The 15,286-nt window shown below is 39.4% G+C and overlaps 1 protein-coding gene across 4 annotated transcripts in view; it reads left to right on the plus strand.

Annotated features, from left to right (window-relative positions):
• Window positions 1-15,286, plus strand: part of ARID5B (AT-rich interaction domain 5B) — a 170,798-nt gene that overhangs the window by 118,368 nt on the left and 37,144 nt on the right. For all 4 annotated transcript variants that reach the window (XM_025202628.1, XM_006022361.3, XM_006022362.3 and 1 more), the window contains 2 exons: window positions 7,505-7,709; window positions 10,158-10,210. In XM_025202628.1, the coding sequence (XP_025058413.1) occupies window positions 7,505-7,709; window positions 10,158-10,210 (258 nt within the window). The remainder of the gene's footprint in view (window positions 1-7,504; window positions 7,710-10,157; window positions 10,211-15,286) is intronic.

Raw genomic sequence — 15,286 nt, forward strand, 5'->3', positions numbered from 1 at the left:
AAGCTTTTATGGCATCTAGTTTTTATATTCTATGACACACAAACATAGTTTACAACAGTGCCTTCATATTAAAAATAAACCAGTAGAGCCATTCTCAGGGTTACAATGTACTTCTAATTATAAGTCTGAAGATAAACAGAGTATGAAATGGGAACTGCCTCTAAATAATGGTTTCCAAGAAGCACAAAAAAAGTATGGTAGAGGAATGTTTAATGCTGTGATTTATAAGAAAGACAAGGAAGGAAACTCAGAGTAAAAACTAAAAAAAAAATTGGACTGGATCTTAATACATACCCTAGACATTTCAGGGGTCTTTGAACAGTGCCTCTTCTTATATAGTGTATGTGCTATAGTACTTAGCTACATAGTGTGAAAGAAGGTTGGGTTGTCAGTTTGTATTTTTAGACTTCTCTTAGCCTTCTGTGGGTTTGAGTCCATTTCTTGAAATTATTTTAAAATGAACTTTCTAAAGTTGAATTTACTTCCCATTTTGTATGTTGTGCATGTATTTGAAATAGGAATGTTCTTTTCTCTTTTAAAAAATAATTTACAGTAACGAATCCTTCAGGACACTAATGGAAAGTTTAATTTGAAAGCAAATTGTCAGGCCAAGGTGTAAGATACAAAGATAGAAAACTAGCGGGGGGAGAGAGAGAGAGAGAGATTCACAGGATCTTATCTATTACAGATTTCTGTCACAGTGATAGTTGTATGCATTGAGCAAACATTTTACATAGATTTAACCAACTCCTCAAGTTGACTATTTCAGCAAATTCTAGGGATATACTTCTGAAAAGTATTGTTATTGTTGTGAATAACCCTTTGGGAAATACAGTGAATCTCTTTAGATCAATCCAAGTTTTTATTGTTTTGCATGTGAATGTGCTAGGGAGATTGAGGTTAAAGAGGTCAGGTGGAAGTGTCAAGTTCCCGGTTTCTCATATGAGGACTCCAGCATTTCAGTTATGCTGAAACTGGCACATGCATTAATGGAAACAAAAAAACCCAGAAATTAATGATGAAATTCTGTCCTTAAGTCAGTGTGACACTCATTTATGTGCCCTTAGTGCTCAGTGGACATCTACAATATTGTCTGCTGATCTCTTCTTATACAACTATTGCTAGAAGATGCTGAATCCTGGCATGTTAACTTTCAGGTTCCTGCAAGGTATTACAAAATTTGTCATAATTTTGTAACTAGAGCACGTAAGAATATTCAAAGTCTGCAAGATACAAATATTTCAAATGGACGGAATTCCCTGTTTTCCAAGTTAAAGCACTGTACATAGGCACACTAGAATAGAGTACCATACAAGTAGTTATAATCTATGTAGTACATGTAAATAGTGTTCAAACCCCAGTTTGTTAACACAGCTTATTGTCTATACTAGCTGTGTATGTTTTGGGTGCTCTTACTAGTCAAATGTTAGAACATTCCTAAAATTTGGCCTATTTATCTAGTCATACTGTGTTCATCATTATACAGACATCAAAAATATTAATTATCTAGGCTGGTTTAATTTAATTATAAATAATAAAAGTGTTCATGATATAAGGTATGTTGTGCACACCTTACTAATGCATGAAGTCCCACTGACTGATATAGGACTCTTCATATGATTTAGGGTTGCAGGACTGAGTGAATATTTTATGTAGCACCAGAGGAGACACCAAATATATAAGAATCATTCAAACACAAGGTGACTGTACTTTATGCTGCTTGAGTCCCACCTAAATGTTATCTTGTTTTTCTGTGGATTGAACTGAGATATACATAGTCTCTCCACATTATTGTGGGTGGCTGCATGGATTTTAGATATAGTTCCATGTTGGGCTTCCCTTCTCCTCATTCTGGCATTGACCTACTCCTGACAGCAGTGAATGTCAGATCACTCTAAACCAATGCTTAAAATGGTTTAACTGATAATGTAGATGAATCAAAACCATAGGAGTGCTTTAGTCACTCCTATACATATTTTGTCAGCTGGTTTTGCCCTCTCAGCATTTTCTTGTAACTAGTGTGCCATTTTCAGTACCCAGTCATGGCATTCCATTGCTGACAACCCTTATTAACAATAGGCCAGTTTCCAAGTGAAGACTGCTTGATTGGTAGAGGTAGAATGGTCTGTCATCTGTCTTGTTACTGAAGTCCTACAGGTGAGGTGAGGTTCAAATGGAAGCATATGGAAAAAGGGTTGAGATTTTGAACACTGTTGTTTTGATCCTGTCAGGATTATGTACAAAACGAACACAGATTGTGAAATAATAATCACGAGCTATATTTCAAGTTCTTTGCTGTCAATCAGCAACTAAAAAACGTTGTAAGCCATTATGGTTCTAGTTTTCATGAAGCTTGTTTGCCTTAACTACGAGCAAATAATTTTGCGGACTCTTACTATTACTTGACACACAAAGGCATTTGAGTTGCTTTCAGTATTTCTGAATAAATTCCAGTTCAGGAAGCCTTTTAAAAATGCCCTGTTACCATCCTAGTACTTGAATGTGTTGTATGGGGAATGTGCATAGCCACCTGTGTCTACACTTGTTTTTGAGCTCTCTGCCAGCTATTGTGGCCCCTTTATACCATATGGAAGATATACCAAGGGCAAGATATTATCCTGGGTTGGGAATCATAGAAATGAACTGGGAGGGACCTCAAGAGTAACCTAATACAGACCCCTTCACTGAAGTAGCATCAAGTGTGCAAGAAAAAAAATCACACTTCCTTTTATATGAACAGTGGCCTATGGAATCCTGAGGCTCTAACACTTCCTATGTCACCCCTACTAGGCTGATTTGCGTGACTTCCAGGTTATGTAAACCACACCTCAGCTAAAGCTGCACTTCTGCTTTTTTCTGGCCTTTTCCCACCAAATAAGTTCCCATTCAAAGAATCTAAAAATGGGTCATAAGACTTGTTAAAGTACTCTGATCTACAAGTTCTAAGAGGAGAAGTGATTCGCTTGTTAAACATGGAAATTGTTCCATAAATTAATGTACTCATTATGTCTCCTAGTGAAAATACTAAAATAAATATTTTGCTTCATTTATATGGCAAGAGCTTGGATATTAATTTAAGTTACTGGCATATGCTCTTCCAAAGGCAACAGGTAACCTGGCATATTCTCAGACCTGAAGATTTGTACTTGGAACCTCCAACATTATCTGATTAAAACTTTTAATATAGTTCTTTTGGGAACCATCAAATATATATATGGTTTCCAGTAAAAGAAAGCATTATGTATATAAATATATGCTTCCCGTGGTCAATATTTGAGACATCACCCTTCACTTGCCAGTACTAAATATGCAAATAGGTATTTCTCATTGTTAACATAGATAAACATCCCCATTCCTTACATTTAGCTTCTTTTTACTTAGCTTTGCCATGTTTGAAATATTGTCAATTTCGTAGTTGGGCACTTTATGATTAGGCTGGGATTCCCAAAGTGGCCCGTGTGAGTTAGGAGCCCAGGAGCTGTTGGCAGTTCCTTTGAAAATCTTAGCTTTACTGATAAATGAATGAGCAAGGGAGATGTCTAGAGTTCTCTTGAATATACTCCAAACGATTAAAAGAATTTCCCAGGGCCAGCCATTATTAGTGCATGCAACTGACTGACTATTAAATGGTTCAATTGGGGTAAATTTCCCAGGGATCTGAAAAACAATTAAGAGTTTCCTGGATCTAGCTGAAGGCTGGGGTCAGATATACAGATGATAATACTTCCAGGTAAGTGCGGGGTGATTCCACCCTGACTCACCCAGTATAAATGTGGTCTGAGGGAATGGGTTCAGCTGTAGGTAAGGGTGAAGGTTGGTGGAAGGAATGGGGAGGTATGCCTACATTGACTCTGTAAACGTCTGTCCATATCCTCATTGAAAGTTCAATTTTGGATGTGTCATCTGTGGCAAGTTTATTATAAAAAGACCTTAAACTCCTACAAAAGAAATTTGAACCTTTTTTTTGTTTAAAAATCACGAAAGCACTATTGAGCAGAATGTTATAGAGGAAGTGGCCAAGCAGGGCTCAATCCAGTGTTTAGAGCACTTTCCAAGTGTTTATGCCTTCTTGGAAGTAAAAGGAAAAGAAAAAAAAAGCCAGAACTATGCAAGCTACAACTGAGCTGGGTGTAAGATTGTATTTACAGAGATAAGACCTCTGGGTCAGTTTCTGATCTCAGTTAGAGCAATCTGCAATAATTCCACTGACTTTAGTAGAATTATGCTGGATTTACATTGGTACTAACAAGAACAAAATTTGGGCCTCTGAATCTTACTCATCCACTTGTATCAGTATTCTTTCATATTGCCTGTCACATGGTAGGTAAAGTCCAGAAATGAAGCTTGTGTCTTGAGCACTAAAACAATGAAACTCTGAAAATGTCATCAAAGGCTAATCTAATAAACCACTACGCCAGGTCCTTCCTTGCCGGTTTTTTTTTTTGGATACTGTGAGTTTAGCAGGTGCTTTAACCTCTTCAGAATGTACAAGGGAGAGAGGGAAACTGGGATTCATCATTTGTAATATTTTTTGTTTATTTGTCTTTTTTCTTTGTGTTCTCTTGCCTGCTCTATAGAGAATAACTCCCTTCCCCGTTAACTGATTTGTATGTATACTTAATTTTGTATCACCCTCTGTTAAAAATGGAATTATTAAAAATGGACAGATAGCCTTTTTTCTAGCAAGTGTGGTTTAAAAATGAGAAATTGTTCCCAAGCTGAAAGAGTCCACTTCAAATTTTAGCCTGCAAAAAATTTATGACTCAAATTAAAAACCCTAGAAATTATTGAAATGGTGGTTTCATATTGGAAGCTTTAGCACAGCCTTCTGTATAGCATTGAACATTATGACAATGCAATAGAAAACTTTATCTGGGAAAGCCTTTAAATAATTTGCTAAGGACCCAGAGTAAAAAAAAAAAGGATTAAAGCCCTAAATCTAAATAAATAAATAAATAAATAAATAAATAAAAAGACCTGATGCAATGGAAAGGATTTCTGCTATGTCAATGGAAAGGTTTGTTTTCATTTCACTGAGGTTTGGATGAAGCCCTTTATAGGAATTTCATCAGTAAATGTAAATAGAACTAAAAGACTAAACATATGTGGTACTATTCCTTGAGAACATTCCTGGCAAGAAACTATCTAGAAAAAATACACGAAAACTTGTGAAGGGATAGGTGATGAAGAAAAATCATAAAAGAAGATGCATTTGTTATCTTGGATGCCTCTCTCTTGCAGAATCTAAAAAAAAAGGCTATTTCCTATGGTTTTCACACGGGGAATTTTTTACGGAGATGGGGAGTATATTGGGAATAGCCAGCACTTTCTCTTTCTGGTCTTCAAGTCCCGATTTTTCATTCTTTCTCCACATAAGAAGAATGGAGCATCCAGCCCTAACTCATTGATTTTTACAGTGTTAAAACATCAGAAAAAGGACCTCCCTCTGTCTTCTTAAACACAGAAGAATTTGTAAGATAACTTCATTTGAAATAAGTAAAATACATCCTGGCTTGTCTCTTCTCTTGGATATTTGCTCTTTGGCTTCAAAGAACTTACTTTCAAAATGTAAACAAGAATGTACAATGCGCCCATTTCACAGGTGGGAAAACTGAGTAACCACAGTCAGGGGTATAGAATGAGTCACTGCTAGGCACAATGATTAAACCTCAAGAGTTCTTGGTTCCTAGTCCAGCATTTGTTCTACTGGCCCATTGTTTTCCCTATAGACATTGAAATAAAATATTGTGAACTATAAGAGTCTTTCCTCCCCTTTTTTAGCATGCAGAATTTTTCCAGTTTGGTTGTGAAACCATTGGAAAGACTCTTCTAGTACATACCAGTGTTGAGAGAACAGTGTACACCCAAAATATATCATGTAACCATCTGACCCTCCTCTAGACTGAGTACTTTTTATTGCTAGTGTTCACTGGAAATGTATTGAGCACACATTATAAAATAACATGGTTGGACAGCTTTTAAAAGCAGTTTTTAATATTCTTCTATGCTTATTATTTTTATACATGAACTACCAAAGGTTTGAAATTTAATTTGACTCAATGGGGGAATGGGGCTATCTACAGAAGGACTGTAAGGTTAGATCTCTTAGTTTCTATTATTTTGAATGCTGAAGAGAACTATCATGGTTCCAATCTTTCCCTTTTTTATTGGGGCCACTGGGGCTGAGGGGTGCCAGGCTCTGGGTGACAGGTGGAGCTGCCCCAGCTCCCAGACAGCGTGTGGCACCCTGCCAAGCCATGCGGCAGGTGCCACACAGGTGCCAGGCGGTGAGGGGGGTGATCCCCACTGCCCCCCACTGCCCCATGCTGCTTGGGGGGACTCTGCCACAAGCCCTCAGAGGCCCTGATCCCTGCAGCCAGAGCCAGTGAGTGCAGGGCTTTTTTTTTTTTTTTAGTGTTGGGAGGCTGGGCCAGGTGGGGGATGGAGCCAAGCAGGGCAGCCATGGGGGCTTCTCCCGTGACCCCTCTGGCTGTGCCTCTGCCCCGGGGGGGGAGCCATGGGGGCTATGCCCTGCTGCCTCTTGCCCAGCTGGCGTGGCGGGGGATGCGATGAAGGCACGGCTTACTCTGGGTGGCAGCATGGCATAGCCCCTGCTCCCAGTGCTACTGCACCCGCATCAGCGCTGGGAGTGGGGGGCTCTCCCCTGCTGCCACTTGCCAGCCAGCACAGGGGGCGCGTATGGGATGTGGGTGCGCCAGCACTGGGAGCAGGGGCTCTGCCCTGCTGCCACTTGTCCCTTTCTGCCTGGAGTGAGCTGCACTCACATCCCGCCCCCGCCCTCCCCAGCTGGGCAAGTGGCAACAGGGCAGAGCCCCTGCTCCCAGCACTGACATGCCCACATCCTGCACTCCCCCCTGCCCCCCTTCCAGAGTAATGTGCCCCCTGGCCTGGCTGGGCAGCTTGCCCCAGCCACAGCTCCAATACCTGTCGCCCCCATGGCTCTTCCCTCCCTCTTCCCCCAACCCCAGCAGACTTACCAGCTGGAGGCAGCTGTCAGCTCCCTGTTTAATCTATGGCTGAAGCTTTTCTGAAGCTTTTCTGAATTGATTCGGACATTTTAAATCAATTTGGAGCTTTTAATTGGTCTCCCAATTCGCTTTGGATTTGGAGATTCGTTCCCTGAATCGGGCCGAATCTCCTCCAAATCAAATCAGCTACCAAAGCTTCGCACAGCCCTATTATTAGACATCCTATTAACGAGTGTATGTGAGGGATGAAAGCTGCCTGTACGCAGCAATAGATAGTCATAAAAATACAGATCTGGAGAACATTACAGTTATAACAGTTTAAAGATGTGGCTACTTAAAAATTTTATGACTCAGATTCAGAACAAGATATGAGTCCTATAAATAGCTCTCTTTGTTTCTCCTTAAGTGTAGTTGCATGGTTTGGCCTTCATATTTAATACAGTGTTTATCTCTTGAATTAAAATGAAAGGTTAGCCAATTATCCAGATTTGACATGAAATCTTTTTACTTAACAGGTAAAATGTGAGGCCAGGTCAGCTTTTCCCAAACCCAAGAATAACAACAGCAACTGTAAAAAATGTTCAAGTGAAGATAAATCAAAGGTTGCTGTAGGTGAAGAATGCAAAGCTGATGAGCAAGCTTTCCTTGTGGCACTTTATAAATACATGAAAGAAAGGAAAACACCAATTGAACGGATACCCTATTTAGGTTTTAAACAGAGTAAGTATAATTTTTCCCACTTTTTGTTGACATTTTAGAACTGTTTGGCTTCTTTGTAGAAAGCATTCACACACTGAGACTATTTTAAAACCTTATGGTTTTGTGACTGAGTTTATATCCACACATTTTCCAGTCAAGGCATGTTACTGTCTCTTATGCCTAGATTTGCATCTCTTCCTTCTGGGTAGTTGCTTCTGGATATTTATAGGTTTAAATCCACTGATTATGACTAGAAATAGGCTAGTTGAAAACTCTCTCTAGTTTTCTTTTTTGTAAATCTGCAGTGTCTGTAGTGCCTTTCTTCTGAGTTAATAATATGATGTAGCTTTATTGTGGCCAGATGTTTCTTGTGAAAGGACAAATATTAAAGGAAGACATTTAAAGGTGGTCAAGAAAGGCACAAAAGGGATCATATTTTTAAGTCTAAACATGTGTTTATAGTTAATAAATTACTGACTTCAGAGAATGTAAAAATAGACGGTATCTGTTTAACCCAGAATACAATGTTTAGAATTACTTTGGCAAATATAGTTTTTAGTGCCACAATTTGTAAAGCAGTTGTAGGTGAAGAGGATGTGGATGTAACTAAATTTTACATAAATATTGCAAAGTAAGGGGAGCTCTGTCAGAGTTTACAGCAAAAGCTGTAAATGTTTTTTTTTTCTTGTGTATAGGTTGAATGATATTTAAATTATGTAAAGGGAGAACTCATGGTTTGAAATATTATTTACTCTAACTTATCTCTCAGATTAAAACCATGTGTTATTTTGATGAAGAATGTCAAACCTGTATGTTTTACATAACAATTTACATACCTAATAGCAATTGGCACTGATTGCAACAGGCCTCTAGCAGCCATTATAAACTTATATAACTCCAAATGATTACAGTGTTTGTCTGAAAACCGGCTGCTTGAAATGGAAGTAAAATTAATGTACTATGAACAGCTTTGTTGCATTATGCATTGATTCAGATTAAATCAAGGCCTAAGCAAAGCTCTTGATAGTTTTGAAATGGTACAAGGTTCAATGAGGCTTTCAGCATGTTTTGTGTTGAAGACAGCCTTTTTATTTTCATTTTATTCTGCCTTCTCCAAACAAGGAGGCACTGTAGGCTCAAAAGATAAGAAAAGACACTGTTTCCAAAACGCTCAATCCGGGGAAAAATCATCCCATAACATTTAACTAAAATATATATTTAAGTTTGCTTTATATTCATTATAGTAGGTGACTCCAATTGTGCAAATGGTGAAGTACAAAATTAAATTTGCTCAGAGGAGTAAAAGTGTTTGCAGGACTGGATTCTATATTTGTCCAGCATGATATGTGTAAACATTGCCAATATAAATACCATTAGTGGGAAGAACCAGTGTATATACTACAACACAGAATTCCCTGGTGGGGGAATAAATTATGTCCTCTCTGATCTGCAGCATTATTGCTGATTCCAGCTTGAAATATTTGTAGTATGCCCACTGAGAGTCACCGTTTGTTGGTGATATACTGTGTAGGCCTTTAGTATAGTGTTGCCATCAATTATTTTTCTATAAATAAAGAGCAAAGACAACAAATTATGGCCCTTTTGGGTAGCAGGCAGAAGGTGTGGAGTGAGTCATTACGCAAAAAGGAAAATCAGTGGCTCTTATGAAATTTTGTTAAAAGTCTTGCTTGTGTTCCCCCTCCAGATAACCTTGCCAGTGCTTTTATAACACATCCTGAGCAGGGTGTGGCTGCCCACTGGAAAACAAAAAGAATAATGACAATCCTACCATTGCAATTATTCAGTCTCTCCACCATTGTCCTTCCCTACAATCAAATTTTGGCTATATGGTATATGGCAATTCTGATGCATTGGGACAAATATGTTACCTATACACTCATCCCCCAGCATTGGTGCCTTCAGACAGGGCCAGTTAGAACTTGGCTGACTTCATTGATTATAGAGACTAGTTATTACATGGGCTGCAATAAATATATGATATTGTATCTTCATTGTGGCCATTCTACATGAGTCATGCTTCAGTGCTTGCTTTCTGTTAACAAAATAAGTTTTTTTTAAAAAAATAAGAGCATTCTTTCCAATGGCTTCTATACTAGTTATTACTATCACCATTATAGAAGCAAGCAAAGCACAGCTTTATTTCTTATAAGAAAAGTGGAAAGAGCACAATAACTCTAAATAAAAAGGTATTTTTTAATTCCTTAGATTAATCTAAATGGGTTCCCTTTCACGTAGTGTTTATATATATATATATATATATTGTCCTAGGTAATATTTACTCTTCAGATTATGTATATATCTTTTTGAAAGTTGTTTCACAAGAGCTTTTTCAAGGGTTGTGAACATTTTTTATATTTTCTTTTATTTAAAAAACTGTTTAATTTACATTTCTTTGAAATATATTGGTTAATGCAATGCTTATCTAAATACTTATTGTCCCTCTAACAGTTAACCTTTGGACTATGTTTCAAGCTGCTCAAAAACTGGGAGGATATGAAACAGTAAGTGTTTAAGTAACTTAAATGAAATAATTGTGCAATCTAACTTTCTCCTGTTAGAAAAAATGTAAAACCAAACATTTACTGCATTTTAGAATAGCTGTACACATTGTGGGTTTATTGGGCCATTTTTGGAAATGGTCCCAATTAGTTCCAGGTTTGGCAAAATTGTAAACTTATCGTAAAAAAACAAGTGGAAAACATATGTAACTCTTCCCTGTCAAGGAAATTAGTTGGGTCTGTAATTTTTTCCCATGTTGAGAAAGGGCTATTATTGTACAACAAGCCAAGATCGCATAAAAGAAATGTCACTTGGCAACATCCCTGACATCTGTTCATGTCTAATATGGGAAATGTATTAAAGGCTTTCAAAAGTAATCAATATTGTCCATTAAAGAATAGTATGTTGCAGTATATTCTCTTATTCCAAGTGTTAAAGATCCTTATTAGACAAGGGTCAGTACCACATAAACAGGAAGTTATCAAAGTAATTCAGAAAAGTCTCTGACACTTTTTATCAGCTAACCATATCTGACAAGAGAAGTTTATTTTTAGCTCACAGGAAAATTTGATGGCCGTGGATTTTACAGCATGTATTTTGAACCAATAAAATATTAGAGCCACAAAGATAGATTAAAATCTTGAAATGAGAAGAAAGAACTGCATTAGTATGGCACATGGAGATGACATCTGTAATAAAAACCAATTGACATAAGATGTCGTCATTGGAAATATTTTTTTTGCACACAATGATCAGATTAAGTTGCTCAGTTCCTGCTGCAGTTGGATGAAATAAATTATTTTTGCTTTGTTTACAAAGTACTCTGGGATGTAGCTGTGCTGCAGAGAAATGACAAGAACACAAAATCAAGAAACAAAATATCATTTGAATAACAATAATAGCTATTATTTCTTTCCACAGAGTAAAGCATATTGTCCTATAAATTAATAATGTGGCTTTATTACAGAGGGTGTGGCAGAGATTTGGTGTAATCAGAGATCTAGCATTCACAACAAAGATGTATTATTTGGCTTTTATGATTTGATTTGGCTCCTAAGATTTATATGCCTTAATATGCAACATATTTGTATTCCTATATGCAAGGACATGCATGTGTGTGTGCATAAATGCACAAGGACCTGCTAGAGCAATACTTTCTGCAGTAATTATGAGCTAAGTGTGATTGCATTGAGTTGTAAAGTGCATAAACTTGATCCAGAGCAGAAGAGAAGGCAGTGAAAGAATTTGCATAGGAGAGTGACATGTTCAGAAAGCTTAGGGAGGCAGATACTTTTTACAGCAGTGTTTTGGGTATAGTTGAAGATAATGAGGATAAAGCAGGGAGAACAAAAAGGAGGAGTTTGCAGTAGAGAAGCAAGGGACAAGCCTGGGTTTAGTGCCAGCATGACAGAGAAAAGGATGGATTTAGAGATGTTAAAGAGGGCAAACTAGGAGGATTTGAGGAAATCCTAACTGAATAGAGAGGAAGGGAAGAGTTGACTGGGAGCTTAAGGTTGTGAGCCTGGGTGGGAGGTAAGATAGTGGGTTTACCAGCAGTAGTAGAAGACAGTAAAAGAAAACGGGAGCTGAGGAGAAAGGTATAAAGAGTATTAGGGTTCAGTGCAAGTTAGTGTCAGGAAATCCATGACTCAAATCTCTTCTTGTTAGTGGAGAAACGTCTTCTGAGAATTGAGGCTTTTGTCACCTCCCAAAGAAATGTGCTAATTGGATTTATTCAATGATAAAGTAAATGATAGTGTCCATTGGCCAGACAAGAGGTATAATCATGAAAGTTAACAATTGATCTTCACTGGATCTACAAAATAAATATACCTTACCCCAGTTTGGTGTAAATTTGGGGGATCAGATTTTAATTTTGGAGTAAGTTCCATTGAAATCAACAGGCCTGATTTAACTCCTTTTAAGGTTCATGGGAGTTGCAATTCCATACAGCACAGTTGAATTTGGTCTAGAAGAGGTGAGGATTAAGGCTGTGCAAAGCTTCGGTCCCTGAGTCGATTAGACGGAGATTTGGCCCGATTTGGTGACCGAATCTCCGAATCCAAATCAAATCAGGAGACCCTTTAATATCTCTGAATTGAATCGGAACCCTCCAAATCAATTCGGAGATTTGGACATAGACACAGCTTTAAATGTTTTTTCTACATACCTCTAGGTAGCAGGCAGCTCATGAATGCTGCAATGCTGGGGCACATGAAGCATCCCACAAGAGTGCAGGGGGCTCCCCAGTGTGCTCGGCAACCAACCCGGGACTGAACCAGAAGCACTTCTGGTCCATTTCCAGGTCTGCCAGGGAGCGTGCTGGGAAGCCCCCCTGCACCCTTTGGCTCAGCAACTGGTGCCTCCCGGGTCTGGGGAGGCACCCAGGGTCCCCCCATGGCCAGTTGCTGAGCCAGGGAGGTGTGGGGGAGCCCCCCTGCACACTCCGTGGCAGACCCAGAAGTGGACCGGAAGTTCTTCTGGTCCACTTCTGGCTTTGCTGCCAAGCATGTGGAAGGCCCCCCCTGCACTCCTGTGGGATGCTCCATCCATCCCAGCATTGCAGTGTTCACAAGCCACATTGGTACCTTGAGGTATGTAGAAAATAACATTTAAAACTGTGTCTATGTCCAAATTGGTGATTCATAGTTTCATAGTTGTTAGGGTTGGAAGGGACCTGAGCAGATCATCAAGTCCAACCCCCTGCCATGGGCAGAAATGAATGCTGTGATCAAATGACCCCGGCTAGGTGATTATCTAGCTGCCTTTTGAAGACCCCCAGGGTGGGAGCGAGCACCACTTCCCTTGGAAGCTGGTTCCAGATCCTAGCCACCCTGACTGTGAAGTAGTCCCTCCTGATGTCTAGCCTGAACCTACTCTCAATCAACTTGTGGCTGGTAGGATCTTAGTGACCACAGTGCAAGCTTAATAACAAATCCAACAAAAGTTTGCCTAGTTTTTCAGAAATTGGAGCCATCTCTTGGAAACCAATGGGCTCTGTTACACACAGACAAAGATTTAAATTGCTTTCTGAAATCAATCATAACAATAATAATAACAGAACACTTTCCATAGCACTCCTGCCTGAGAATCTTAGAGCAAAAAACAAACATTAATTAAAGCGTCATAATGCCTGTGAGTGAAAGGTAAAGCAGTGTCAGTGTCTAATTAAAGAGTTAAATGCCTCTCTGCAGCTCTGTTACCTCAGGCTGTGATCTTGTCAATCTTCCTGAGGGTCATGATAGGGAAGTTCTTACATGAGAGACAACCCAAGAAAATTGAAGTGTTGAAGGAGTGGCATTTAGTGACAGAGTAAGTGGCATCTTTCCATTTGAGTCAGCACTAAACCAACACTTCAGCATATGTGCACAGGACATGGTGGGGCTGGAGGGACCTATATTCAGATTTGTAGAAAGTAAAGTGGCAGAATTTCTGAAGTATCCAAGTCTCATTTTCAGAAGTAACTTAAATATTTAGAAGTCTTTGACTTATTGAAAGCTGTGGAAACTTAGGGTCCTAAAAGTGAGAGCTACAAAAAGACTTAAGTGACCCTTAACTCCTACTTTAGTTTCCTGAATCCAAAATTGCAATCTGGAACCACCCCCCCCCCCCCCCCCGTCAGCTGCTACATTAAACTGGAGACGCACAAAATTTGTAGGTATCTCAGTTGTCAATATTAAAATTTGTCAGGTACCTAAACACCCAGAAATGCCTCAGTATTGAAAGGCGTGCCTATAGATGTGCAGTGAGGCTGCTCATGCCAGTTGGCTGCTTCTGGATGCAGTGTCTACATGTGTGCCCAGGATGGCAGCACTTTGAGCCAGGGTGGAGCAGCCCTGGGCTGCCAGGGGACATGAGGGTCAGCCCTGGGCTCTGGGGGGCAGCATTGGGCAACAGAGGGGCTGGCTGGGGCACAGGAGTGTTAAAGTGCAGGGCTAGGTGGCAGACAACCCCCGCACTTTGGCACCTTCATGCCCCATCCAGCCCCCGTCACTGTCTTCACGTGTGTTTTGGTGGAGCTAAGTACTCCACCTTAAGCTAGTACTGTCCCTGACAATACTATCTTACAACAGAGTTAATTAATTTTCTACCTAATTTTTCACCTAATACCAGTGTACATGTAGATGGTGATGCTTTACTGTGGAGCTAATTAGTCAACTCCACAGTAAAGCACATGTGTAGATGCACCTACTATGCTCACATCACTTGAAGGGCTCAGTCAAGTAGGTATATTCAAAGCCTATCTAACAGATCAATCTCTATATGAAATATGGGAGTAGAGATAAACAGGCGTGTCTCCTTTTATGTAATAAGAGGATGTGGGAGACCTGGGCTGTGTTCCCAGGCATGCCTGAGGGAACTGAAACTCACATATCCAATCTCCTAGGAGAGTATCATAACCACCAAGCTGTAGGCTATTTTCTAGTTAAAGGCTCTTTGGTACATAGTGGAACAGTGTTAACAGGTGTTAATACACAGATACACACATCAGAATAGCGTATAGTTTGGTAGTTAGGACATTCTTGTGGCAGTTTTGGTTTTAAATCCCACCAGGAAAAAGAGGGGTTTGAATCTAGTTCTCCTACAGCCTGAGTAAGAACTGCCAGCAAGGATATTAGATAAATGGGGAGCAGTGGCAACACTTTCTCTTCTGGCCATATTTTGAAGGAAAGTATTGATCCATGCTCAGTGTTCAAAACAAAAGGCATAGGCTGGCCCAGGGATGAGTATTCAAACTGAGGCAGGTTCCTCCTAATATTGCTAAAGGTTGCTCCTAATATTGCTAAAGAGACTTAAGGCACCTGAAGCCAAGAGAGCAGTGCTATTCAAAACCCCTGACTTCAGCATGTCCTATTGACTTATCTCCATGCTGAGCATATTAGTTGTTTTGTGTCCTATTTTGTGAGTGAATGAGTTGCCAATGGGGATTATTATGCAAAAGGCCTTTTAAATTCTTTTAAAACAGAAGCATCACTTTGTCAATTAAAAGCTGTTCTAAAAATGTTCCTTTCCTTTTATGTAATGTCATTGCTTTTTTGTTGCCAGCCTAAGGCATTGGTGTGATTGGTCACTGTCTG

Source organism: Alligator sinensis, unplaced genomic scaffold, assembly GCF_000455745.1.
Source record: "Alligator sinensis unplaced genomic scaffold, ASM45574v1 scaffold674_1, whole genome shotgun sequence".
In the NCBI taxonomy this organism is placed as follows: domain Eukaryota; kingdom Metazoa; phylum Chordata; order Crocodylia; family Alligatoridae; genus Alligator; species Alligator sinensis.